Source organism: Quercus lobata, chromosome 7, assembly GCF_001633185.2.
Source record: "Quercus lobata isolate SW786 chromosome 7, ValleyOak3.0 Primary Assembly, whole genome shotgun sequence".
NCBI lineage: Eukaryota > Viridiplantae > Streptophyta > Magnoliopsida > Fagales > Fagaceae > Quercus > Quercus lobata.
The window spans coordinates 25,065,278-25,091,062 of NC_044910.1; the positions used below are offsets into that span (position 1 = coordinate 25,065,278).

The 25,785-nt window shown below is 38.6% G+C and overlaps 2 protein-coding genes across 3 annotated transcripts in view; one reads left to right on the top strand and one right to left on the bottom strand.

The window, feature by feature from the left end:
- Positions 1-2,323: 2,323 nt before the first annotated feature.
- Positions 2,324-25,785, top strand: part of LOC115952254 (serine/threonine-protein phosphatase PP2A-4 catalytic subunit) — a 25,623-nt gene continuing 2,161 nt past the window's right edge. Inside the window, exons 1-11 of one of the 2 annotated variants that reach the window (XM_031069343.1) lie at positions 2,325-2,640; positions 2,772-2,828; positions 3,529-3,612; positions 4,534-4,605; positions 9,234-9,305; positions 9,689-9,729; positions 10,717-10,783; positions 11,159-11,350; positions 11,496-11,585; positions 11,672-11,779; positions 11,896-12,375. In XM_031069343.1, the coding sequence (XP_030925203.1) occupies positions 2,548-2,640; positions 2,772-2,828; positions 3,529-3,612; positions 4,534-4,605; positions 9,234-9,305; positions 9,689-9,729; positions 10,717-10,783; positions 11,159-11,350; positions 11,496-11,585; positions 11,672-11,779; positions 11,896-11,961 (942 nt within the window). In that variant the 5' untranslated portion in view covers positions 2,325-2,547 and the 3' untranslated portion in view covers positions 11,962-12,375. Of the gene's footprint in view, positions 2,641-2,771; positions 2,829-3,528; positions 3,613-4,533; positions 4,606-9,233; positions 9,306-9,688; positions 9,730-10,716; positions 10,784-11,158; positions 11,351-11,495; positions 11,586-11,671; positions 11,780-11,895; positions 12,376-25,785 lie in introns of those variants that run through there. The other variant, XM_031069344.1, reaches the window with a different exon arrangement.
- On the bottom strand, positions 13,318-17,674 carry LOC115952253 (lipid phosphate phosphatase delta-like). Its single transcript, XM_031069342.1, has 8 exons — positions 17,303-17,674; positions 17,076-17,171; positions 16,899-16,973; positions 16,659-16,789; positions 15,988-16,091; positions 15,771-15,899; positions 14,954-15,069; positions 13,318-13,866 (listed from the first exon to the last, which is right to left on the bottom strand). Exons 1-8 carry the CDS (start codon positions 17,462-17,464, stop codon positions 13,465-13,467), a joined length of 1,215 nt encoding a protein of 404 aa, XP_030925202.1. The 5' UTR covers positions 17,465-17,674; the 3' UTR covers positions 13,318-13,464.

Below are 25,785 nucleotides of genomic sequence, written 5' to 3' on the forward strand. Positions count from 1 at the left end.
AGTTTATTTTAACTAGTAGTTTACATAATTTTAGGATATTAGAAAATGAGAGCATGTTTAGTGAGATTTGATTTGAGTATGCTTTTGGTGTTTGTTTTCTAATAAAATTTCTGTACGGCACCTAAGCGCCCAAGTTCATATTGGGCCTTGGACCATGAATCAATGATATGGGCCAAGGATCTAATTTTCACATCGACAAAAGGCCCCGACCCAGACCCACGAATAGCCACCAACGTGGATTGAGTATTGTCAGGACACTTAGAAAGCGGATCGAATACGCCCTGCACACAGGATGCTCGGGAAACCATTCTCAGTAACTATGCACATGCTCGGTCACATCGCCCGGACACATCACCTTTTACGTGCCCGGCAGAACCTTAGGAAACTCTGCTGCCGAACACATTAACTGAAGTGAGAACCATTTCCAAGGCCACTCGTACCTAAAAACCCACTTAAGCCCATTGACATTGGACCCTTCTTTGCACTAAGGGAAAAGATAATGATGATCACCCCATTAACGAAGGCTATAAATAGGAGAAATGAATGGATAGTAGGGGGATGCAATTTTGAGGGAAAGAAGAGAGTAAGAAAGAAAGAGAGAGAGAGAGAGAGAGAGAGGAGTTAACGTTGAGAAAAAGGGAGAAAAGTGTTTGCATTGGGTCCCTTAGCCTAGAACAACTAAAAGTAGGATACTCAGACCCACCAAATAAATAGATTGTGAGCCCAAATAGTGGTTTGGCCCATCAAGTCTGTCCTTGGAGCTTACAATTTCAATTTTTGAGGAAAATGAGAAATTGTCACTAGCATAACAAGGTAGTAAAAATTAGAAAAATAAAAAGGCCATTGATATAAAGTTTCTAGTCGATGTGGTTCTTGGCAATGGAAGGTTTTTTATTTACACGTCTGCTTCTTGCAATTTAATTTAACTAATTTAAAATAAATTACAATAAAAATTAATTTAATTAATTTCTTGTTAGAGTTTTCATTTCTCTTTAATTATTTTGATTTTTTTTTTCATAAATTATGGAGTATAGTTATAACGAGAAGGAATAATTTAAATCTTAAAGATCTTTGTATAAGGTATCAATTGAGGAGTCCAAATTATCTGTCTCATTCTCACTATATCACTATATACTCCACCAATAAAAACATGCCACATATCTATCTATTAAATTAACTCCTACCATTATACCTTTCCTAATTTCAATTACCTAAAATAAATATAAATAAATAAAAACCCCAGCCCATCCCTACCACTACCAACACTACCACCACCGACGCCATCAACGTCACTGGTCATGGCCTCCACCATCACTTGATCTGCACCACCGCCTTACTATTTTCAAATCCAGACCACCATCACTCTACCACCCAAAAATAAAATCCAAGAACACAACAATAGTACGGGTGTGAAAGAATCGTCCAAATCAAAGAAACCAAACCCACAAATCAGAAACAACAAGAGGAAGTGAAGGCTCCAATTTGCGCAACACCCACAAATCCCTTTTTCTCATCAATAAAGCTACGGACCTACAATAGCTTTCTTTTTAATTAATTTTTCCGTTGAGCTCAGTTTTCCTTTAGTTACACAATAACGTGAAGGCCTTTGTTCAAGTATTGTCTTTGGCTGAAGAAAATGCTATGTGGGTTGTATTGGTAGTTCATATAGTGCGATGGTGGTTGGTGGGTTTGAGAGAGATGGTGAGATTGGTTTGGATTTAAAGAACAGTGAGGCAATGGTTAGCTTTAATTTTGAAAATCAGTGAGGTGGTGGTGCAGACCAGGTGATGGTGGCTTGTTTGGTTGATGGTGCTGGCGCTGGTAGTTTGGTGGTGGGGATGAGTTGGGATTTTATTTATTTTAGGTAATTGAAATTAGGAAAGGCACAATGGTAGGAGGTAATTAAATAGATGAACATGTGGTATATTTTTATTGATGGAGTATAAAGTGGTGTAAAGAGAATGAGCTAGAAGATTTGAACTCTCAATTGAGCTACAAAACTGATAAAATGTTTTAAATTATTTAATTACATAAAATAGTTAAATAAAATAGTGAAATCCATATTTAATGAATTATTTTATTTAAGAGATAATTTTAAACAAACACATGATTTTAGTTGGATTAACAAACACATGTGAGATAATATCACTCCAATACTTGCTATTAAAGCACTCTCAATCAAATCGTTAAAGTTAGAAGATAAGAAAACGGTGCAGTTTTGTTCTGCCCTCCCACCAAAAAAAAAAATAAAGTTAGAAGATAAAATATCCCAAACTTGAAATTATAATTTGAGATTTAAAAAAAGAAAAAGAAAAAAAAAAAGAAGAAGCCTGTTCTACCGTATAAGGCGAGTGCTACGCGCCCACACATTTCTTCCTCCACGCGCTTTCCCATTTCGACTCTACTGCATCTGCAGGAGCAGAGAGCGAGAGAGAGAGAGAGAGAGAGAGAGAGAGCGAGCAAGGACAGGAGAAAGAAAATCTCAATTCTAGGGTTAGGGTTTTCCCCTATAATCTTCACCTGGTCCGATTTCGAATCCAGAGCAAGATGGGCGTCAATTCGTTGCCATCGGAATCGAGCAACGATCTCGACGAGCAGATCGCTCAGCTCATGGAGTGCAAGCCACTCTCAGAGCAACAGGTACCATTCTATCAAATTCTTATTTTTCTGAAATGGAAAATAAATTTAGGATCTGTTTGGTTGCCGAGAAAACACGAGGCGAACGATAACGAATTACAGCTTATTGTAAATCTGTATTGGCTTTGCTTCAGGTTAGAGCTTTGTGTGAGAAGGCTAAGGAGATACTAATGGAAGAAAGCAATGTCCAGGTAGCAACGGCTATCCTTGTTTTTCCAAAATTTTCAACTTCTGTTTCTGTCATTTGAATCCATTTTTGTTGTTGAATATGTTAGTCTTAGCTTCTGTTCCATTGGTATTTCATATAATTAGGGTGTTTTCCTCATTGATATGATTATATAGTGGAAACTCAGATTCTTAGATTATGGGCGCTTGAATCAGTTGGGAATATTGTCCGTCTTTCTAGCTAACCTTGACAAAGACAAATGAAGGAAAAAAGAAATATTTTTTGATATAGAGAATGAAAGGCTCATTGGTATTTCATATAATTAGGATATTCTTCTCCTTGTTGTGGTGATAAATTGGAAACTCAGATTCTTAAAATTATGGGTGCTTGAATAGGTTGGGAATGTTGTCTTTCTAGCTAACCTTGAGAAAGACAAATGAAGGAATTTTTTATTTATTTTTTTTTTTAAAAAGAGAAGATGAAAGACTTACTATTCTTTTGAATTAGTAACTATCCTGCAATGGGTTGTTGATGATTTTGGGAATCAAGCTTTCTTTTGAAGGAATTTATATAATGAACAATAGAAATTTGTTTTTTGAGTTCTATGTGCGATTTGTTTATTTGCTAGTATGTATTGTGATTTGATTCTTCTTGTAATCTGTCATATTACTTATCTTATAGGAGTTAAACATTGATTATATTTTTATATTTTTCTTGTATCACAGCCTGTGAAAAGCCCCGTTACAATTTGTGGCGATATTCATGGGCAGTTTCATGATCTTGCTGAACTTTTTCGAATTGGAGGGAAGGTATTAGTTCTGGCCATGACATATAATTTTTTTGATTCAACTCTTCTGTTTCAGCTGGGGAATGTCTAATTTAACTAATTGAGACCTGTCAGAAATGCTTTTGAAGGATGAAGTGCTCCAGAGGTATTGTAGAGTACATTGCCAGTAGTTAGGGAACTACTCATCTATATCACTGCACCATGGACTTTAGTTCAGTTCATTGCGATTATTCTGCTTATCTATATAAACCTTTTGTTTTCCTTGGAAATATAAAGTTGGTATTAGTAGAATAATAAATAGAAGTTAGGGCCTTGGTACAATGGCAAGTGCCTTCCACCAAAATCAATAGGTCGCGGATTTGAGTTCGGGACTCAGCCTCTCCCAAAAAAAAAAAAAAAAGGGAGGAGGGGAAGCCTGCCCACCTATTATCTCTCCCAAACCCCACAAAAGTGGGAGATCTGTGCACTACGTATGACCTTTTTTTAGTAAATAATAAATATCTCACTCAACTTTGTAGAAACGGGTTCTATTTCAATCATTTTCTTTTTGTGTGTTAATGGTCTATTAACTTTATTTAATTAGAAAGTGCACTCATGACTAAAGCCAAGTCAGTGCAGTTTTAACTGAATTTGGTTTATATTATATCATTTCATAATTGTAAAATTCTTCAAAATGAAAATCTTTTCCTTTGTTCCTTCATTTCTAAATGTATTCTATGTTTTTATTTGAGTGATGTTACATTTCCCAATTTAAAACAAGCTCAGCAAGACTAGTTTGCATGGCTCTTTCATAGCATTCTAAATTAACATTGAATCATTATGTTTGTTGTTAACTTGTTATTATTATTTATTTTTGAATAATATGTTTTTTCCAAATTTCCTCTGAATCTTCCTTCTTATTAAGATTAGAACTAAATTATACGGTTATTTGTTTCATTGACAGTGTCCAGATACAAACTACCTCTTTATGGGAGATTATGTGGATCGTGGGTATTATTCTGTTGAAACTGTGACGGTATGTAAGTAGAATAAAGAAATGGCATTTTAATTTTCCTATCACGAAAAAAAAATCAGATTTGAAATGGCTTCAAGTATTGGTACCATCATTTAATGTTTTAGAGTTGGGTTCTGGTTACCATATTTTTGTATGCAATGTCAAGTGCAGAGCACAAGTTGGCCATGATATAGCTGTTTGTGTTGTAAGTTGTAACAAGATTGGTACTTCTACATTTTTGTTAATTTTTCTTGTTATTTACGTTTTTTTGATAGTTGTTTCTTATTATTGTGGTTGGTATTAATAAAAATATTAGGGCTTACTATAATTACTAAGGTGCTTCTTCCAATATATTTTTTAAGTGTTAAAACAGTACAGCTTAACTGTGCCATAAGGACTCCTTTTTTTTTTTTCCCCCCTTTCCTGATAGGTGTTTCTTGTTATTGTGGTTGGTGATAATAAAATACTAGGAATTTCTTCCAATATATTTTGAAGTGTAGAAACAGTACAGCTTAAATGTGCCATAAGGACTCAGTTGTGGAAACGGATCATAGCAATAAGGTATGGGGGGATGGGGGAAGTTGGACTATGAAGCAAGTGCTAAGAACTCATAATTGTAGCTTAAGGAATAGCATTAGAGCTGGGTGGGATAGATTTTTTTCAGCAAGGTGCACTTCAATGTGGGGTTTGGTGATCGAGTGAAGTTTTAGCATGATAGGTGGTGTGAGGATCAATCTTTGAAGTAGCAGTACCCAGGTTTATACTTCTTTGCAGTTGACAAAGACGCTTCAATATCTTCGTACTTGGAATGTAGAATTGAAAGGAGTGAGAAGAATTGGAATGTCAAGTTTATTAGACATTTTAATGATTGGGAAGTGGGATATGATGATTCTATGCATGGAGTACTATATTCTAGTGCGCCAAGGAGAGTAGGTCCTGACAGAAAGAAAGTAGGTGATTTCAATATTATCAGGTACCCAAGTGAAAGGGTTGGCTGTGAGTCTTTTAGCCCTGCTATGTTTGCATTCTCGAATTTTATAGAGAGTAATTCTTTAGTTGATCTACCTTTAGAGGGGGCTTCCTTCACTTGGATTAGAGATTTTGGTCTTCCCTCTATGTTAAGAATTGACAGGGCTTTGGTTTCTCTAGATTGGGAGGAACATTTTGAGAATGTATCCCAACGGGTGCTTCCTCGTGTTATTTCAGACCACTGCCCGCTTTTGTTGGAAGCTGGTGTTGTTTGACGTGGTCAAAGTGCCTTTAAATTTGAAAATATGTGGTTGAAAGTTGAGGGTTTTGTTGATAGAGTTCAACAATGATGGAATGGGCACAGTTTTGCGGGCTCTTCAAGTTTTATTTTGGCACAAAAATTGAAGGCTCTGAAAGCAGATTTAAAAAAGTGGAACAGGGAGGAGTTTGGTGATTTGGCTTTTAGAAAGGAGAATTTGTTGACTGAACTGATGGGTTTAGATGCTAGAGAGGAGTTGGTGGGTCTATCGAATGAGGAACAGATTCGTTGTATTCAACTCAAAGGAGACATAGGTTGGCTTCTCTTGAGGAGACAAGTCTCGGGCCTTGTATGTGAAGGAGGGAGATAATAATACTCGTTTCTTTCATAGATTAGCAAACTCACATAAAAAGGCTAATCAAATTAAGAGGATCGAGGTGGATGGTGTTCTTTATGAGGATGAGTCTGATGTGCGCTTTCAGTTAGTTCTCTTCTATCAAGGGTTGTATGAGGAAACTAAGGTGGGGCACCCTACTGTGGATGGGTTAGATTTTGCATGTATTGAAGAGGATGAGAGGTTGTCCTTAGAGGAGTTCACGAAGGAGGAAGTCATCTAGGTTTTGAGGGAGATAGAGGGTGATAAAGCCCTTGGTCCTGATGGTTTCACCATGGCTTTTTTTCACAAATGTTGGAATGTTGTGGAAAAAGATGTCATGGATTTTTTTGATTATATTCATCAGCACTCTATGTTTGAATGGTCTATGAATGCTTCATTTCTCACTTTAATTCCTAAGAAGTGTAATTTCGTTAACATTAAAGACTTTTGCCCTATCAGTTTGGTGGGTAGTGTGTACAAGCTGCTGTCCAAGGTGTTGGCTAACAGGTTGAGGGTGGTTTTGGATAATCTCATCTCTAAGACTCAAAATTTGTTTGTAGGCGGAAGGTAGATTCTGGATTCAGTGCTCATTGCAAATGAATGCCTAGATAGTAGGTTGAAGAGCTGATTACTGGTTGTGGTTTGCAATCTAGATATTGAAAAAGCATACAACCTTGTGAATTGGGAGGCCTTGTTTTATCTGTTGGGCCGGATGGATTTTGGGTTGAAATGGAGGGGGTGGATTAAGGCTTGTGTTACTTCTGTCTGTTTTTCAATCCTGGTAAATGGATTCCTTGAAGGTTTTTTCGGAAGCTCTCGTGGGCTGAGACAAGGTGACCGATTATCCCCGCTTTTGTTTCTCTTGATAATGGTGGTTTTAAGCAGACTTTTGAGGAAGACAAAGGATAGTAATCTAATTCGGGGTTTTCATGTGTGAGCAGTGAATTCTGTCGGTGTGCATATTTCCCATTTGTTGTTTGCTGATGACACTATCTTATTTTGTGATGTTTCTGGGAACAAATGTTGTCCTTATGTTGGCGTTGTCTTGTTTTCAGGTTTTTATGGGTTTGAAGGTCAATGTTGGGAAAAGTGAGATTGTCCTTATTGGGGAGGTGAATAATCTAGATGCACTAGCTAATATTCTACATTGTAGAATGGGCAGTTTGCCTATGAAATATTTGGGGATGCCGTTAAGAACTTCTTTTAAGACAGCTTCGATTTGGAATCCTATTTTGGCTCTACATTGTAGAGTGGGCAGTTTGCCTATGAAATATTTGGGGATGCCGTTGGGAACTTCTTTTAAGACAGCTTCGATTGGGAATCCTATTTTGGAGAAGGTGGAGAAGAAACTATCGGGTTGGAAGTGTCTCTATTTATCTAAGGGTGGTAGGCTCACATTACTGAAGAGTACTCTCTCAAGTCTTCCAATGTACTTTTTATCTCTTTTTACTATTCCTAAAGCTGTGGCTGCTAGATTGGAAAGTATTCAGAGGAATTTTCTTTGGGGGTCTTTTGAAGGGAGTTTCAAATATCTTTTTGTGGCTTGGGAAAAGGTGTGTTTACCCATTGAATTGGTTGGTTTGGGGATAAGAAGTGTGGTGTTGTGTAATCAAGTTTTATTAGGGAAATGGCTGTGGAGGTATGGTCATAAAGTTACCCATCTTTGGCAGAGAGCTATCTCCACAAAATATGGCAAGGGTCAAGGAGGGTGGAGTACTAAAGTTTGCAGGAGGACTCATGGATGTGGCCTTTGGAGAAGCATTCATGAAGGGTAGGAGAGCTTCTCTAAGCATCTGTCTTTTGTAGTGGGTGAAGGTACTCGTATCCGCTTCTGGCATGATAGGTGGATTGGTGATAGTACCCTAAAAGATCTCTATCCTGAGCTCAATGTGTGTTCAGCTGCCAAGGATGCTTGTATCTCTGAGGTTTTGTGGATTCCCGAAGGGGGTATTGTTAGAGTGTGGGATTTAAGGTTTTATAGAGCTTTTGAAGACTGGGAGCTAGTTGCATCTTTTTCTCTACTTCAGTTTACCCAAACTCATATTCCTCGGGGTGATAGGAGCGATACTCTTTGTTGGTGGGTCAAAGGTGATAGTAAGTTTGACGCCCGGTCTTACTACCATGTGATTCGGGGTACTCCGAATTCTTTGTTTCCTTGGAAGGGTGTTTGGAAACTAAAGGTTCCTAAGCGAGTGGCTTTCTTTTTGTGGACAGCTGCTCATGATCGGATTCTCACTTTGGATAATCTCATGTTTTGGGGCCACCCTTTGGCAAATCGGCATTGTATGTGTTGTTGGGATGGGGAGTCGATGGACCACCTTCTTCTTCATTGTTTTGTTACACATACCTTATGGACTTTTATGCTTCAGGCTTTTGGTATACATTGGGTTATGCCAAGATCGGTGGCATGATTATTATCTTGTTGGCATCAATGGCTTGGGAAGCATAATTTGAACATTTAGGGTGCTTAATGTGGATTGTTTGGTTGGAACGAAATCGTCACTCCTTTGAGGACAATGAGAAAACGTTGGATGAGTTAAAGGTTTTATGCCAGCGTAGTATTTTTGAGTGGTCTCGTTGTTGGGGTTTTACTGATTATTCTTCTCTCTCTGAGTTTATGTTTTCTTTTAGATTAGTTTCCTGATTACCCTCTTTTTTTGCTGTTTGTTTTATCTTTTTCTTGTTGTTCATCATCATGAACAACTTGTACTCTTCCTTATTTACTCATTAATTCTCTGATTACTTATCAAAAAAAAAAGTGAGATCATCCTTTGGCATTTTGAAGCTGTTTCCCTTCTCATAGTGTGGGTTGGCACATTCAAAATGTTAGGGATTCACCTTTTCAAGCAATACTGAGAGGCATTTATCCTACTAGATTTGTCTTGAATTTGGAATTTTGGATTAGAGAGTATCTGCTTTTAGTTCACCGTTCTTGGGATGTAGTGTTACTCCTTTGAGCTAGAGCTCATTTATCTTTTAAGTGTATGCTTTCTTGGGGTGACCCATGGTATTTTTGTGGTGATACTAATTTGTTAATCTATCCAGCTCTTGGTGGCCCTGAAAGTGCGTTATTCTCAGCGGATTACTATTCTTAGAGGAAACCATGAAAGTCGTCAGGTATACTTGTGCAGTTCTGCTATCTTCTTTTTTTCATTTTTTATGACATGTTTCCTTCTGTTTTCAACAACTGTGATGAGGCTTGCATGCTGATGGCTGTGAGAATAATGTTGTTTGTTTCTGTTACAAAGATCATACATATACTTTGGAGAAATGATCTGAATCAAAGTAACTAATCTTTCATAATTTGTTATCATATAGAATATCTTATTTAAATATTGGGTGGTCTTTTTTGTCCAATAGATTCTATTATTCTGATAATTTAGTGTTATTCAGCATGTTATAATAGAATAATTTTTACCCTGTGAACTGTGTTCTGGTGAATGCTACAGCGAATCTTGAGCTAATTATTTCTTTTTCTCTTTTGTTTTTCTTTTTGGCAGATTACTCAGGTTTATGGATTTTATGATGAATGTTTGCGAAAGTGAGTTTTCTGTACATTACCTTGGTCTCGTCCTAATTGAAATAATATATGGTAACTTTCATTAAGAGTAATTTATTTTTATACTTATGGAGTATTAAATGACATTTAAATTTAAATTTAAATTCCTCATCATTGATGCTTATACAGAGTTGAAAACTTTTTTCTAATATGAAACTTGTGGTGTATGGAAAATCTTTCTCTTTTGCTCTTTAGTACTGTATCTTGGATAATCCTAATACAGAGTTTCTGAACTGGATGATTCGACAATACTCATGGTACGTACCCTTGCTGGATAGAATACTAATCTGTGCAAATCCCATGGCACCACTCAGTGGGAATTTCAAAGGATTTTCAGATTGATGGACATGCGAGCTTCCAATTTGGATGTATTGGCATTGTTTTCAGCAAGTATGATTTTTTCATTGAAAATGGTGGAAAGCGTGTACTTTTATTTTCCGATTGTTTTGGAAAAGAAAATATTTTCAAGTGTTTGGTTGCGTTTCTAAAAATCTCCAAAAAACAATTTCAATAGTTTGGTTGCATTTCTGAAAATGCTATGGAAAGCACATTTTTTCTACTACTTATTCCTCATTTTCTTATCTTTGAAACACGCATATGTGCACGCGCACGCGCACACACATATATATAATAAAAAAGGGACAAGTTTAGCCGGTAATCGGCAATTGGAGACTGGTGGAATGTCTTGGGGTTGAGTGATATTAGTGCTGTCAGAGTTTAGTGCTTCACTTTCGTTTGCATGTATTTCTTGACCTATTCTTTAGACCACCTTGTGTTTTTTCATACACGAGGTAGCTTTTTGCAATAAAATACATTATTAAAAAACAAAAAGAGTCAACTTGACTAAAATGTGTGGTTGACATGCTAATATGCACCTGTGTAGAAAAATGTATTTGGTTCTTTCTCCTCTTGCAAATTGGTGATAATTCTCTTTTGTTTCATTTCCTCCTTCCTGATGATAATTTACAGGTATGGCAATGCTAATGTGTGGAAGATCTTTACAGACCTTTTCGACTATTTCCCATTGACTGCCTTGGTTAGTAAATTCTTTCCAATTAGTTCTTGCTATTATTTAATGCAAGTACATTTGCATACTAAAAGGACTAAAAAGTGGGGAGGCATTTGCCTATTAACTGAATCCCTAATACATATTATGAGAGAGAGAGAGAGGGGTGGGAAGGGGAAAGGGTTGGGGGGAGTTTTCTCTAGGCTCTTAGCTGACTGCTGGCTCTTAGCTATCCATTTTCTGGGGTAATAATACAATCATTCTTATACTCACTTCTACAATAAAGTGAATGGTGCATAATTTTCCAATATGGCTTGCTTAATAATTGAAGGGAAAATGATGGTAAAAGGATTTTGATTGTTGATTGGTATCATAAATGTACATGTCCTATTGTCTTGTTTTTAGGTTGAGTCAGAAATTTTTTGTCTGCATGGTGGGCTGTCACCTTCAATTGAAACCCTTGACAACGTAAGGAATTTTGATCGTGTTCAAGAGGTTCCTCATGAAGGACCCATGTGTGATTTGTTATGGTCTGACCCAGATGACCGGTGTGGTTGGGGTATTTCACCTCGTGGTGCTGGGTATACGTTTGGACAGGTAACTCTCTCTCTCTCTCTCTCTATATATATATATATATATATGTTTTCTCTATTTATCTATTAAAAATGCCACTCTTTCAAGTTTTAATGGTCCTGTGGTCTCCTCTATTTTCTTTGATTTAATATTCACGTTCTTCTCACAGGATATATCTGAACAATTCAACCATACAAACAACCTAAAGTTGATTGCTAGAGCTCATCAACTGGTTATGGATGGATTTAACTGGGCCCATGTAATTATCATTCTCACAGATTTTTGGCTTTCTTGTTTAGTATTATGGGGTAAAGTATATTGATATAATATTCTTTGTTGGAATAGGAACAAAAGGTGGTTACTATATTTAGTGCACCCAATTATTGTTATCGCTGTGGGAACATGGCTTCTATATTGGAAGTTGATGACTGCAGAAGCCACACGTTCATTCAGGTCTCTCTCTCTCTCTCTCTTCCACATGATGTATGCTACCAATAATAATTGAAGCATATAGTTTGTTGTTGGATGCATCTAGTACTTGCATTTACTTGAGTTGTCTGTTGTTGCAGTTTGAGCCAGCTCCTAGGAGAGGAGAACCAGATGTTACCCGCAGAACACCTGATTATTTCCTATAAAACAGCTGTCTTTGTGTAATAATGATAACCGGTTCCTTACCAAACTAGATATTCTCATTACTCTGCTCTGCACCCTTGTGTGGGAGATATAAAATTTATGACTTCTTCCTTGCCATGCTTTTCTGGTGGTGGTTGTGGGAGCCCAGTAAGATGTATTATAGGCAGGTAAAATGCTCACTGATTTTGTCTTGCACTTTAAACCTTGCTGGATTTCCTGTCAGAGAGATTGCCTTGCTGACAGCATGGAGTGCGAAATGTATTATTTCTACTGGAAGCGTCAGTATACTTTTTTTTTTTTTTTGGTTTCCAAGAATGATTGGCTGTAGTGGTGACAAGACAATTTTGCTTTTCTCAATTCAAAGTCTACTAGTTTCCATTTTGATAACTTGTTCTGAATTTGTAACTTGGGAGGAGGAAAAAAAGGGGGGGGGGGGGGTTATTATTTCTAGCAGAAATGTGGATTTTTTTTTTTTGTTCTTTTCTTATTTGGCAAGAATGATTGCATAGTGGTGTGGTGTCATGCAGACTAATCCAATTGGCTTTAGCAAAAATGGGTTTGCATGCATCGTTCCTGTTTAAGGTCAAAGCCATGATATAATCTTGAGTTCTTGACCATTGTTCATTCCACATAAATTTTCTTGAATCTCTGACCAAGGAATTTGTTATCTTTAACACAACGCACACACACGGCCTTCTTGAGCTAGTGAGCTCATCCTCTGCAACGTTTCTCATGGATGTACTTCTGTACTAATTTAATTTTTGGGTAAGTGATGCATAACTATCTTCTCATGGAGTATTGGAAATGTTTGCTTTAAGGGTAGTGCCAAACAAGCATGATGTTTCCCTGCTCATCTTTTTTTTTTTTGATAACCCTGCTCATCTAGTATATAGAGCACAGGAAGCTTAAAAAAATTCTCTCCCACTGGTGGGAGTGCCAGTCCAATATAGCCATTTGCACCAATGCATGTTTCTTCTGTAGAATACAAGATCTAGCTCATCATTCCACTATGTGCTACAAGGCTCTTGAAATCCGTGTGTTCGTGAAAATCCAATTGACCAGCCTCACTTTATGAGCGCAGTCCTTTCAGAATGACATTACTAAAGTTGACTAGAAAGGCACTAAAGTATTTGGGGTTGCAAGAAAAATTTGATGTTTTATAAGACATCGAACATCTTAAATTTCCGATAAGCAGTCTTAGCCAATGAAACTCGCAGGGAATTTTATAAATAGATACCTGTTTCTGTAACAAATTGTAAGGAAATTCAAATGTTTACAAAGCTTTTATAATTAGATTTTCACTAATCAAAATATATTATATACATAAATAACATTAGCATATGCCCGTTGAAACTAGCTAAGAACGTAGAACGTAGTAAAATTTATGATATACATAAATAGAGCAAAAAATGAATGGTTCTCACTAATCAAAATATATGATAACATATAGCATACGCCCGTTGAAACTAGCTAATAGCGTAGTACTATTTTACAAGAACTAAGAATTACAAGCTCAGGTGAGAGAAAAGAGAAGGAACAAGGTCTACCACCGACCATGCAAGGCCTGCATATTGAATAAACCTTATACCCGTATCAACATCAAATGAACCCTGTTGAGAAAAAAACAGCCTTTGGATATAACCAGATTGTTTACTCTCATCTGATTTTTTCCCATTTCCATTCAGAGTTGGAATGTAGTTGGTTGATTTAATTGGGATGCCCAGCGTGTTTGATACACCAGGTAGAATCCATTTCGCTAGAGCCTTGCTACAGAACTTCACAAGAAGTATTGTTGGTATTCCAACCAGCATTCTTCCCACAAAGTTTGATATTGTGAGCTGTGGGGTGAATATGCGTGCAACGGCTTCATGGTGAAACTGATGGTATGTTTGCTGGATCCCTGATACCTGAACACAATTAAATTCATATTTTAGTTCATGATTGTTAAAGCACAAAATTTTGGGAAGAATACTCACATTTTACATTAATTTGATAGCAATTTCCTTGTCTTTTCCTTTTATATACAGTATATGACATTTCTATAAAAGAATCAGAAATTCACGCTTAATAAGATTACATTTATGTCAAATACAAAACAGTTAGTTATTGGGAAAAATGCCCTAATACCCCCTTGAACTTTGGGGTAGTTGCATTTACACCCTCTAAACTTTTGTTTGAGCTAATTTAGTACATAAACTTTGATACAGTAGCAAGTTTATTTATTTATTATTTATTAAAAAAATCTCTTTTGCACCACATTCATTAAAAAAAAAAAAAAAAGTGAAAATGAACGGGTCCTACTGCAACAACATAAAAACTTTAGTTGGTCTATTTGTTATAGTACCAAAATTTATGTATTAATTTTGGCAAAAGAACCTCTATTAACTGATTGTAGGGACCTGATGAAGACATTCACTAAATCTATGGCGCATGTGTATGGGGAAGCTAATAGCTGAGCTGACAAATTAGCTAGGATGGGAGCTGATCCTATATCAGACTACCTCTTTTTGTATGACTCACCGCCTGTGGTGGTTGATCTGCTGGCTATCGATAAAGCCAGGCTTGTTTGTAATAGACTTGTTGTTCCTTAGTTTTTAATTTTAAAGCGTCATTAACCAAAAGAAAAAGGAAATAGTTAAGAGAACCTATTTGTTACAGTTCTAAAGTTTATGTACTACATTAGCTAAAATAAAAGTTCAAGGGGTGTTAGTGTGCAACTACCCCAAAGTTCAAGGGGTGTCGGAGCATTTTACCCTCATTGATTTATTATCCACTTTTTATAAGGATATATACTAGTTACCCAGTGACGACATGATCTTAGTTGTTTGTCTTCATCAGACTTCACTAAATAATAACTAAGGGTTTAGTCTTGTCCTATCCAAAAAAAGGTAATATATTGAAAAAGAGCATATTTACTTCCTATTACAAAAAGAAGTTGAAAATCAAACACAGCATTAATTTAATCTTATTCTTAAATGGGTAAAGATTGCTTACAATTCCAAATGCAACACCATTAAAGGCTGTGTGGTACTCAAAGCTTGGTGTTGGAAGCTCAGGAGTTGGATAAGCAAAGAACAACAGGATGCTTAGGGCAGCCCAAAAGGATGTAACTGCATTTGAAACAAAGCGTGCACTAAGAGAAAATACAAACCCAAGTTGCCTGAGTTTTAAATTTCAAAGTCAATATATTGTTTTAATTCTGAAATCTTCATGAAGTTAGCTTCTATGAAACAAAATATCTAGTTTTCCAACAGAACTTCCCAGACGTATGTTTTGACATTCTGATTTATCAGAACCAATTGTGGGATAGCAATTTTGATAACACGAATTTTGAGCACCACAAATCTAATTCTAGTTTTGTAACTATGAGGTCTCCATGTGTCCCCTGTTTCTCAATCCATGTCTCATTACTATTTGACGAGGAAGAAAAAATCCTATATGGGAACTTCTATAGACTTGGTGCCACACTATCTAAGATGCCACATTCGAAGCATTGTCCCCTATCAGGCTAAATTCTGGTCCTGGTCTTAGTATTGTTAGTTTCATAGCTCCTTTTTCTGACATATGACAGAGCACGTGGTGGCATACCTCCCTTTTCCATGCTTGAAACTTTCAAAACTGCTGGGTCATTGTAGGAATTTACATCACCTTGAAACCTATCCTAAGGCTGTTTAGCTAGTTCTTAGCTTAATGAAGTTTTTCAAATCCTAGGTCCTTTAGATTTTCAACTATCCAAAATTTGTAAACTATCAAGCATCAATAAAAATATACTATCCTTATAAAAAAAAAATACCAAAAAAAGTATGCTTACCATTCTGTCCTGAAACAATAAAATTGTCGACATGTTCATGAACTGTAAGCCAAAATGCAAGGATCACCAATCCAATGCCAAGACCACCTATGATATCGATCAAACTGTGCATTCCAAGGTAAATTCTTCCTAGCATTTAAATCAAATTACAGTTTAAGGATAAGCAACGATACACTACAAAGGCTTCCAACAACTTCTAAAAGAAGAGTAAACTTACCAAAACCAATGAGGCCCACAAACAAGCAAACAAGGGCAAGCCCAACAAATTTCATGGAGACATCTTCATATTGAATATAAGACAAGACATAGTGCAAAAGGTACCTGAAAACCCCCAGTTCAAGGAGGACTCTACAGTTAGTATACAAAGACAAGGTTCTAAAATACAAAGGCAAAAAGAAAAGCTCTCCACTTGTCCAATTACAAATCAAGAATCCAACTTTTGTAAATAAATGCATGCATGCTTTGGGGATTATTATAACTGATGTTGAAGACCTATAATGGTTAACAGGTAACAATATAATAAAAACAAGAAAATATCCTATTTACTTTATTAATTGATTGATGTTAATTCACTGCTAATACGATGATTAGCCTAGAAAAGCGAAAGTTTTAAACTGATGTGTGAACACCATTGGACTTAAATCATGAAGCATGATTTTAAGCCTCTGGAAATATCTTTAGTAACATTTCATGCCTCATTAGCAAGTGAGGCCACCATAATTAGCTTCAATAAATTTTGTAACCATTTCACCTCGAAGTATATTGTCAAGGCTATGCTCCAAATCTCCTCTAAAAAGAGGACCTATTCAAACACCCGCTAAATTTTCCTAAATGGCTACACCATGAATATTTCGGATAAGAAATGGGAAATGAGGAGCAAAGATGTACCCAGATAAGCAAACTGTGTTAAGAGTGTGAGAAGAGGGCAATCCATATTCCAATGCATTGTCTTCCTCATCTTTTGTAGCAGTTATTCTCCTAACAGGTGGTGAACTGGGTCTGGGAGCTGATACCGTATCCTGTCAAACACAAACAACATAGATACATACCTTAATTACTAACAAAGCACCAAACCAGTAGAAAAATATGAGAAGCTTGGAATAAAACACCAAGAGAAAAAGTAGATACCTTTATAGTGTTTCCTAAATAATCACAAAAGGCCATCAAAAGGGTCATTTGCCTAGCCAATCTGCCATGACCACTCTACAATATTACCCGAAAGCCAATCAGTTTGAATCATTAAAATGCTGATAAATACAATAGCTCTAAAGCCCATTATCCACATTATAGAGAGACAGAACATACCCAGAATAGCAAAGGGAGAAAGGCAGTGTAAAAGGGCACAGAAACAACACAGGACAACCCAGAGAACAAAGCATCAAAAAACCAATGCTGGTATTTCTGAAAAAAAAAAAAAACCCAAAAAAAAAAAAATTAACTCCAATGAAAAGCAAAAAAACATATATATAGAGACAATTGAACAAGAATGATGATCTGGGTTTTCGTTTATAGTTGCAAAAGTTGAATGAAACCTGGATCTGGAAGATGAGAGGAGTCCCAGCGATGACATGGTGAGCCACCCAAGGTTGCAGGAAAGATCGAAGCTTGCGGGTGACGTTGAGGTATGAAGATATTAAAATCCATGCCACAATTCCACCTAGAGTTGCCCCCTGCCACACAGCTATGCTTTCCATTTCTCTCTCTCTCTCTCTTTAGAAGAGGAATCGAAATCGAAGAATAGAAGAGACGCAGAAAACAAAGAAAATATAGTAAAAATAGAAAAGGAAACAACAGGCTGGCTTAGACTAAGACTATGGTCCTCTCCTCGGTTTTATATTTTATTATTATTGTGTTATATATTGCTGAAAATTCAAAATAGTCTTTTTTTTTTTTTTTTTTTTCAGTGGTGATGATATTTGGTAGGTTGGAACTTGGAACTTTTGGCTTCGTTCGCTTCTGGTTGGCGCAGACGGTGTCACAGTGCAAGCTACGCGGTGAGGAACATTCTACGTTACCAAAAAAGCAAAAAAAGCAAAAATTTATAATAACAAAAAGAAAAAGTAAAGGCAAAGTGGACGCTTGCATGTGATGGTAGTTATTTCGTATTTAGGGGAAAATAAATAAATAAATATAAATTACATCATCTAAATTTGACAAAAAATTTTCATTTTAGAAAAAGTTTGACGAAAATTTATTTGAGTGATTTAACTTTACTTTCGTTCAATTGAATTCTTTAAAGTTTCAAGATTACTCAATTAAAATCTTCCTATCAAATTTTGTTAAATGTTATGGTAAGTGTTCAAAATTTTTTTTCCTTCAAATTTATTAAAATTAAAAAAAATTCAATTAATTATTGAAAAATGTATTCCAGATTAAAAAAAAAAAAATTAATGAGAAGTTGATGTAGAGGTCTTAATTGAATAAACTTAAATTTTAAATGAATCAATTGAATGCAAGCAAAGTTAGAAAATTTGAATGATTTATGGTTATATATAGAGGGTGCACTTTGCATTTTTGCCTTAAAAAAATTCATATGTTTGTGAAAAATTAGATTGCACTTTATCCCCTAAGCTATAATCTTTTTACACTTACCACTTAACTATAAGAAGGCATGATTAACCCCCTAAGCTAATATTCATGTAACACTTTACATCCCTACTGTCTATTTGGTAGTTAAATTGAATGGAAAAAGTCACATACAACTTACGTGAATTACACGGCTTTTTTTGTCAACTTAATCGCCAAATAGACAGTAGGGTGCAAAATAATCTAATCTATTATGGTATTCTTATAGTTTCCTACACTTATTACGGTATGCTGCAATTTCACATGTGGGTCATCAAGGAAACTCTTGATACACCTGTTAGCAAAACACTTGTCTGATATAGACAATTCTGTTATGTGGATTGAAAAGGAACCATGTTCTTTAACACATGCGTTCTCTTATGATGTATCTTTTATTTTAATTAATGAATAAAGTTGATGAGTTTCCTATAAAAAAAGGAAAAAAAAAAGAAAAGAAAAAGATAGTAGGGTGCAAAGTGTTGCACATGCATTAGTTTATGGGAGTGATTGTGCATTCTTGTTGTTCAGGAAGTAAGTGTAAACAGTGTATAGTTTATGGGGATAAAACGTATTTCACCTGCAAAATTATTCATGATGTTGAGGATATAAAAATTTTTTATACCTAACTTGTTACCAAAAATCTCAAAATTCAATTAATTAATTTTTTTTAGTGGTATTTTTAAGTGGCATGAATCACATTCTTATCACATTAATTTATAAAACTTTTGTAATAAAATTTGTATTGCATTTTTAGCTATTTATAAATATTATTATTTTGTAATATTTAAACAAAAGTTGTTGTTGTATTAAAAAAAAAAAAGGTATTGTGATTAAAAGGAAAAAAAGAAGAAAGAAAGAAATTGCATCTTAAATTCTCAATTATATAAAAAATCTAAATTCTTTCATAATTCGGCTTAATAGCAAATAATAAATTGAAATTCAAGTGATAAATCAACAACAATAATAATTTTCTGTGGTCTCATTTCTTGGAACCCACTTTCCCCTCCACTTTTTACGTATCTAAAATAAGAGTGAATAACAAATTATTGCTAGAGTATCTGTTTATGTACAAACCCCCCATGACAAAATATGTGTTTTCTAAAAATAAAATAAAATAATTCAAGTAGATGTATTAGGTCAAAAAAATGTATCCGAATCAAGTGGACGTCCCTTTTACGGTCACATATGATCAGAGTCATAAGTGTTTTTGGATTGGTCCTTGGAGACTTTTGTGTAAGTGGCTTTAAATTTTTTTTTTTTTTGGGAGTTAGACTTTGTATAAGTTGTATATATTTGACCAATTTTTGTCCACTCATGATGTTTAATAAAACATAACCTAATGTAAGGACACAATTTGGTAACGAACCTAAACAGTATTGGGTTCGCACGTGAAAAGGCCCAAACAATATTATTTGTAGAGCGTGGGTTTGAAAGGCTAGGCCTTGGTCACCAGATGGTGGGTTTTTCATGGGGTTCATACAAGGTCAAGTTTTCTTCACCCCTGGAGTCCTTCTCCTGGAGGTGGGCTGGGAGGCTTTGGTTTTTGGCCATTTTTCACAGCCTCTTGATTTGTGCACCTACCTTTTTATTATATAGTCCGTCTTGGTTGATCCTAGCCCTCCATTTGTCGGTCAGGTAGTTGCTTATTTCTGTATCCATCCCATCACTCGTCCCCTCTTACTTTCTATTAGTTGCATGGATCGAAGTTTACACCGTCCAAACGTCTTTTCTCATTAATCAGCTCTGGGTATTGGCAGGTGCATTTATTGAAGAGGGGACGCACTTTCCTTGATCCAATTTTACACCTTGCTTCCCTGTGGACCCCATTCCATTCTCATCTCCTTTAGGGGGCTGTTTGGGGATAGCCTTCACTGAGACGTTGATCCTCCCATTGAAGTTCTGGAGCGCCGAGGACAGAGTAGCTTCTCAGCTGTTCCCCTTGACACCCCGGCCATTGATCATTCATCCTCGGCAATAGACCTCCTCGGCATGGACCCTTGGCCCAAATAGAGTTTGGGCCGGATTGTAAACTTTTCGGACCCACAATAGCCCCTCAAAATCCTGCTATCCGTCTCTTCGGACGGATAGGAGGGTTTTGATGACATCAGAGATCTGCCAACACCTATCAATCCTTATCACCTATCGGTTTCCGAGGCTTTCCACCTGCCCAAGGCACGTTCCTGGAACCCCTGGAAGGCGAAACGTGGCCTCATTAAATACGGGCGGCTTTGTGCTTCCCACGTTCAACGGCGTGATGAGGATCGAACGGTGGTGATTTCCTGGCCTCTTTGGGCGGGAAAAAGAGTGCAGTTACCCTAGAAAGTATAAAAGATTTTTCTTGGGGATGGATCCGTCTCTCCAGTTCTTTACTTAAGAGTTTTAGTGCATGTATTTTGGGTTCATCTGAACTTCCGCCCAAATTCAAGTCTACCTCAAGCACATAAAGTCTATCCGAAGCGCAATTCTTCTTTTATGTAAGTTCCCTACCTTCATTAACTCGTACTTTTTCTTTTCTGAGTTTATTTCTCTTTGGCTCCCCTTCCTTTCCCGTCGCGGATTGGGTTTGTTTAGTAAATCGCCAAGATGACTAAATTGAGACTGAGGAAGTTAGTCGACACTGAAGAGGCGATGAATAAGTTCATCGTTGATTATAGAATTCCCCCCAATGTAAGCCTGAAACACTGTAAGATGGGGGAATGGCACTTTAAGAGGGAAACGGGCGCAGTTGTAATTCCCGTCCTTGCCTTTGTAGAGGGCGGTATAAGAATCTCTATGGGGTCAGTGACGAGGGGTTACCTCAGGCATTTCCGTTTAGCCCCCACCCAGTGCGCCGGCAACGTTTTTAGGATTTTGGGTTGCGTGGACGCTTTAAATGAGAAGATGGGTTTAAGACTGACCCATCATGACGTAAACTGGTGCTATAACCTCCAAAAATTGAAAGGAAAAACCTACTACATGAGGTTGAGGGACGAAAGGGTTCGGTTGATCCAGTGCCTCCCTGATTCCAACAAGGGATTGAACAAGGATTTCCTTATCGTCTCTGGGGAATGGCACGATGGCGATCCATGCCCCATAGTAGAAGGAGAACCAGGTGGGGAAATGGGAATGGAAGGGAGATAACCCTTTACGCCATTCTGATCTAATTCTGTTCGGTAACTAACCATGCATATGTGTTTGTTGTTTTTTTTTCTGTAGATGAACACGCTTACACACGGCATTTTCACTTAGTCAATCGGGCGGACTTGGAGACCGTTTTACAAGTGGCAGTTTTTGTGAATGAAAGAGACGGCCAAGTCCGAGCAGCTCACAAAATACTAGGGTACCCCCCTGTTCAGAAGTCATTTGCGGACGCAAGACACGTGATCAGCGCCCGCCGTCCTTGGCTTCCAAAAATTACCGTAGTTGAAACGAGATTTTTAATCTCCCAGGAGCCAGCTGTCCCTGAGAACATCCCACAGGTGGGCCCCTCCTCGTCTCATCAGATAGCAGAGGACGAAGGCGAGCCAGATCGGCCCGAGGAAGGTTTTGAAGTTTTTGACCTAGCCTACCAATCCGAGGATCCTCCTGGTGACATAGGTGACCCAGCCTTGTCCGAGGCGGAATTGTCGTCAATAGGTACCTTTTCTCAAGCCGAGATGGGACTCAAGAGAATACCTTTGACCCCCCTTCTCCAACTCTTCGAGGGCCAACCAGGGAAGGATACACAGGAAACACCACAACCCCACGCTCCAACTCCACCACCTCGGCCCCCTACTATCCAAACCAGGTCATCCTCCACCAAGTCTCAGCCACAAACCACCTGCCCCGAACCTCCCACTTCCTCCCAACCAGCTCGTCCTCCTCGACCTGAAGGCGCTGATTCTAAAAGAAAGAGGAGCCCCAAAGGCAAGGACGTCATGGACGAGGGAAAATCCCCACCTTTTAAGGAGAAGGTTGAGGCTCCTCGCACAAAACAGTTGAAGATTGGACACCAAGGAAAGGGCAAAGAAACTGAAGTCCAACCTTCTCAAGGCAAAGGAAAGGGAATTGAGTCCCAGTCCCTACCGAATGCCTGGCTTCCTGCCCCGATGCTTCACGGGGGTCCACTACTAGAGACGGCCTCTCTGAGGGACCTTGGAGACGGCGAGGGTGGCTACGTGGCGGATGCATTAGGGAGAACCATGTTACTCCCTAATGACATGGATGAACTGAGGAGAATGAGGATGCAGGAGGTTTTTCTCAACGCTAAGAGATACCTGGGCATGGTAAGATTTCTTGCAACCTAAAACTTTATTAACTCTTGCCACGGGTTTGCCACTAACCATACGCTCGTCTCTCTTGACAGGCTCTCCAGGCAACCTATAGGATGGAGGAAGAGATGAATAACAAGAGTAAGGCGGCCGAGAACGAACGCAAGAAGCGTATAACGACCTCGAAGACTCTCGAAGCTTTTGAAAAGGAACTTGCCAAAGTCAAGGATGACTTAACAATAACTACCCGCGAGAGGGATAACGTCTCGGCGGGCCTTGCTAGCGCCCAAAAACAGGCCAAAGACCAAACGAAGCGTGCACTTGAAGCCGAGGACCAGTTGCGAACAGCCAAAGACCTGATCGAGGATTTAAATAAGCAGCTGGTCGCGGCTGTGTATGAAAAGGGAGTGGCAGAATATGCCTGTGATGAAGCCCAAAGGGCAAAGCAGGAGGCCGAGTTTGCCAGGAATGATGCAGAGGCTGCCAAGAATACGGCCGAGGATGACGATTACAACATGGGAGTAGCCGAGACCCAGGCCACCCTTAAGGCACAGATTCCTGGAGTGTGTAGGTTTTATTGCTCCCAGGTTTGGGAAGAAGTATTGAAGCAAGCTGGGGTGGATGCTTCATCTGATTTGTGGAAGGCGGAGAGCATATTCTACCCGGCGGCCATCCGCGAGGCCACTTCTACCAGCTCCGCGGCTACGTGTGATCAACCTGAGGAAGAAATCACCCCGTCGGAAGACTTACAGGCCAGTGGTTCCTCTGGCAAGGCGCGCAAAGAAGGAGAACTTCATGATATGATAGTGATATCCCAGCATACGGATACTGAGGCACTTAAAGAGGTTACTGAGCCCGTGGTTGGCATTCAGGTGTCTAGTACAGAAGAGCCAGCCACACTTGCACAGCCGCCACAGGCCATTCCCCTTGCTGTGGTTCCTCAGAGTACCAGTGCTGGCCCTGCTCAGCCTTCCCCAGAAGGGACCATCCTTCAGGGCATCGAAGCTGATCCTGTTCCTTCCTCTCAGGACGTGACCGACAAAAAAGCAGAAAAATAGAGATCTTGGCTGGGCTTTTGTATTCGTTTCTATTTTAACGATTAACTTGTTTCTTTTTATTTCAAAAACTTCCCAATTTATTGATGATTTGCAAGCATTTGAACATGTATATATGAAATCTTGTTTTTCCTTTTTTCTTCTGGTTACATCGTTAGCTTCCCTCGTTGATACGCAATATTTGTTTATGAATTCTGCACTGATTCATTTTAACATGTACGGATATCTATGCATGCAATACATTTATCATCATGTTCCCCAAACCCTAATTTACTTGCACCCGCAGAGGCTTTAGACTCATTTCTAACCTTCGTTTTACGAAGATATAGGCACCATTTTCGACGTCACGCATAGTAGCTAAGTCTTGCTTAGTGCCCAATTTCCTCATCCAAGTAGTTGGTTTCCCCATAGGCTTGAGTCCGAGGACCATGCAAGGCCTTGGTTCTGTCCAAAACCTAGTTTTCCTCATCCAAGTAGTTGGTTTCCCCATAGGCTTGAGTCCGAGGACTATGCAATGCCTTGGTTCCGTCCAAAACCTAGTTTTCCTCATCCAGTAGTGTTTCCCCATAGGCTCTGAGCGAGGACTATGCAATCCTTGGTTCTTCCAAAACCTAGTTTTCCTCATCCAGTAGTTTGTTTCCCCATACGGCTTGAGTCCGAGACCATGCAAACTTGATTCGGTCCCAAAAACCTAGTTTCCTTCAAGTGTGGTTTCCCCATAGGCTGAGCCGAGGACTTGCAATGCCTTGGTTCTGTCCAAAACCTAGTTTTCTTATCCAAGTAGTTGTCCCCATAGCTTGATCCGAGGACCATGCATCCTTGGTCAAAGCGCGGAGCATCCGTCCAAAACCTAGTTTTCCTTCATCCCAAGTAGTGGTTTCCCCTAGCGCTGGTCCGCGAGGACCATGCAAGGCCTTGGTTCTGTCCAAAACTTACGATCTTTTTATGTACTTAGTTTCCCCATAGGCTTGAGTCCGAGGACCATGCAAGGCCTTGGTTCTGTCCAAAACTTACGATCTTTTTATGTACTTGGTTTCCCCATAGGCTGGAGTCCGAGGACCATGCAAGGCCTTGGTTCTGTCCAAAACTTACGATCTTTTTATGTACTTGGTTTCCCCATAGGCTTGAGTCCGAGGACCATGCAAGGCCTTGGTTCTGTCCAAAACTTACGATCTTTTTTTGTACTTGGTTTCCCCATAGGCTTAAGTCCGAGGACCATGCAAGGCCTTGGTTCTGTCCAAACCTATTATCCTCAATCAAAGTAGTGGTCCCCATAGGTCCTGAGTCCGAGGACCTGCAATGCCCTTGCTTCTGTTCCAAAACCTAGTTTCCTCATCCAAGTAGTTGGTTTCCCCCATAGGCTTGAGTCGAGGGGACCATGCCAATGCCTTTTTCTGTCCAAAACCTAAGTTTTCCTCATCCAAGTAGTTGGTTTTTCCCATAGGCTTGACCGCAGGACACTGCAATGCCTTTGGTCTGTCCAAAACCTAGTTTTCCTCATCCAAGTAGTTGTTTCCCCAAGGCTTGAGTCGAGGACGCATGCAATGCCTGGTTCTGTCCAAACCTACGTTTTCCTCATCAAGTAGTTGGTTTCCCCATAGGCTTGAGTCCGGAGGACATGCAATCCTGGTCTGTCCAAAACCTAGTCCTCACCAAGTAGTTGGTTTCCCCATAGGCTGAGTCGAGACTATACATGCCTTGGTTCTGTCCAAAAACCTAGTTTCCTCATCCAATTAGTTGGTTTCCCCATAGGTTACCGAGGCATGCAATGCCTTGTTTTTGTTCTGTCAAACCTAGTTTCCTCATCCAAGTAGTTGGTTTCCCCATAGGCTTGAGTCCGAGGACCATGCAATGCCTTGCAATGCCTTGGTTCTGTCCAAAACCTAGTTTTCCTCATCCAAGTAGTTGGTTTCCCCATAGGCTTGAGTCCGAGGACTATACAATGCCTTGGTTCTGTCCAAAACCTAGTTTTCCTTTTGCGTGGGACCTTGGCTTTAGGGGAGTTAGCTCCTTAGCCAAGCCCCTAGAGTTTATCCATGCGATTAACGCTACCAAGCGTAGCCCCTAGTCAAGAAGCATAGACCTTACTTTACACTAAAACTCTATAACCTGTTGTTAAAAATGGCAAAGGAACTCTCTCAACCTACCGTCTATGCCAACACACAA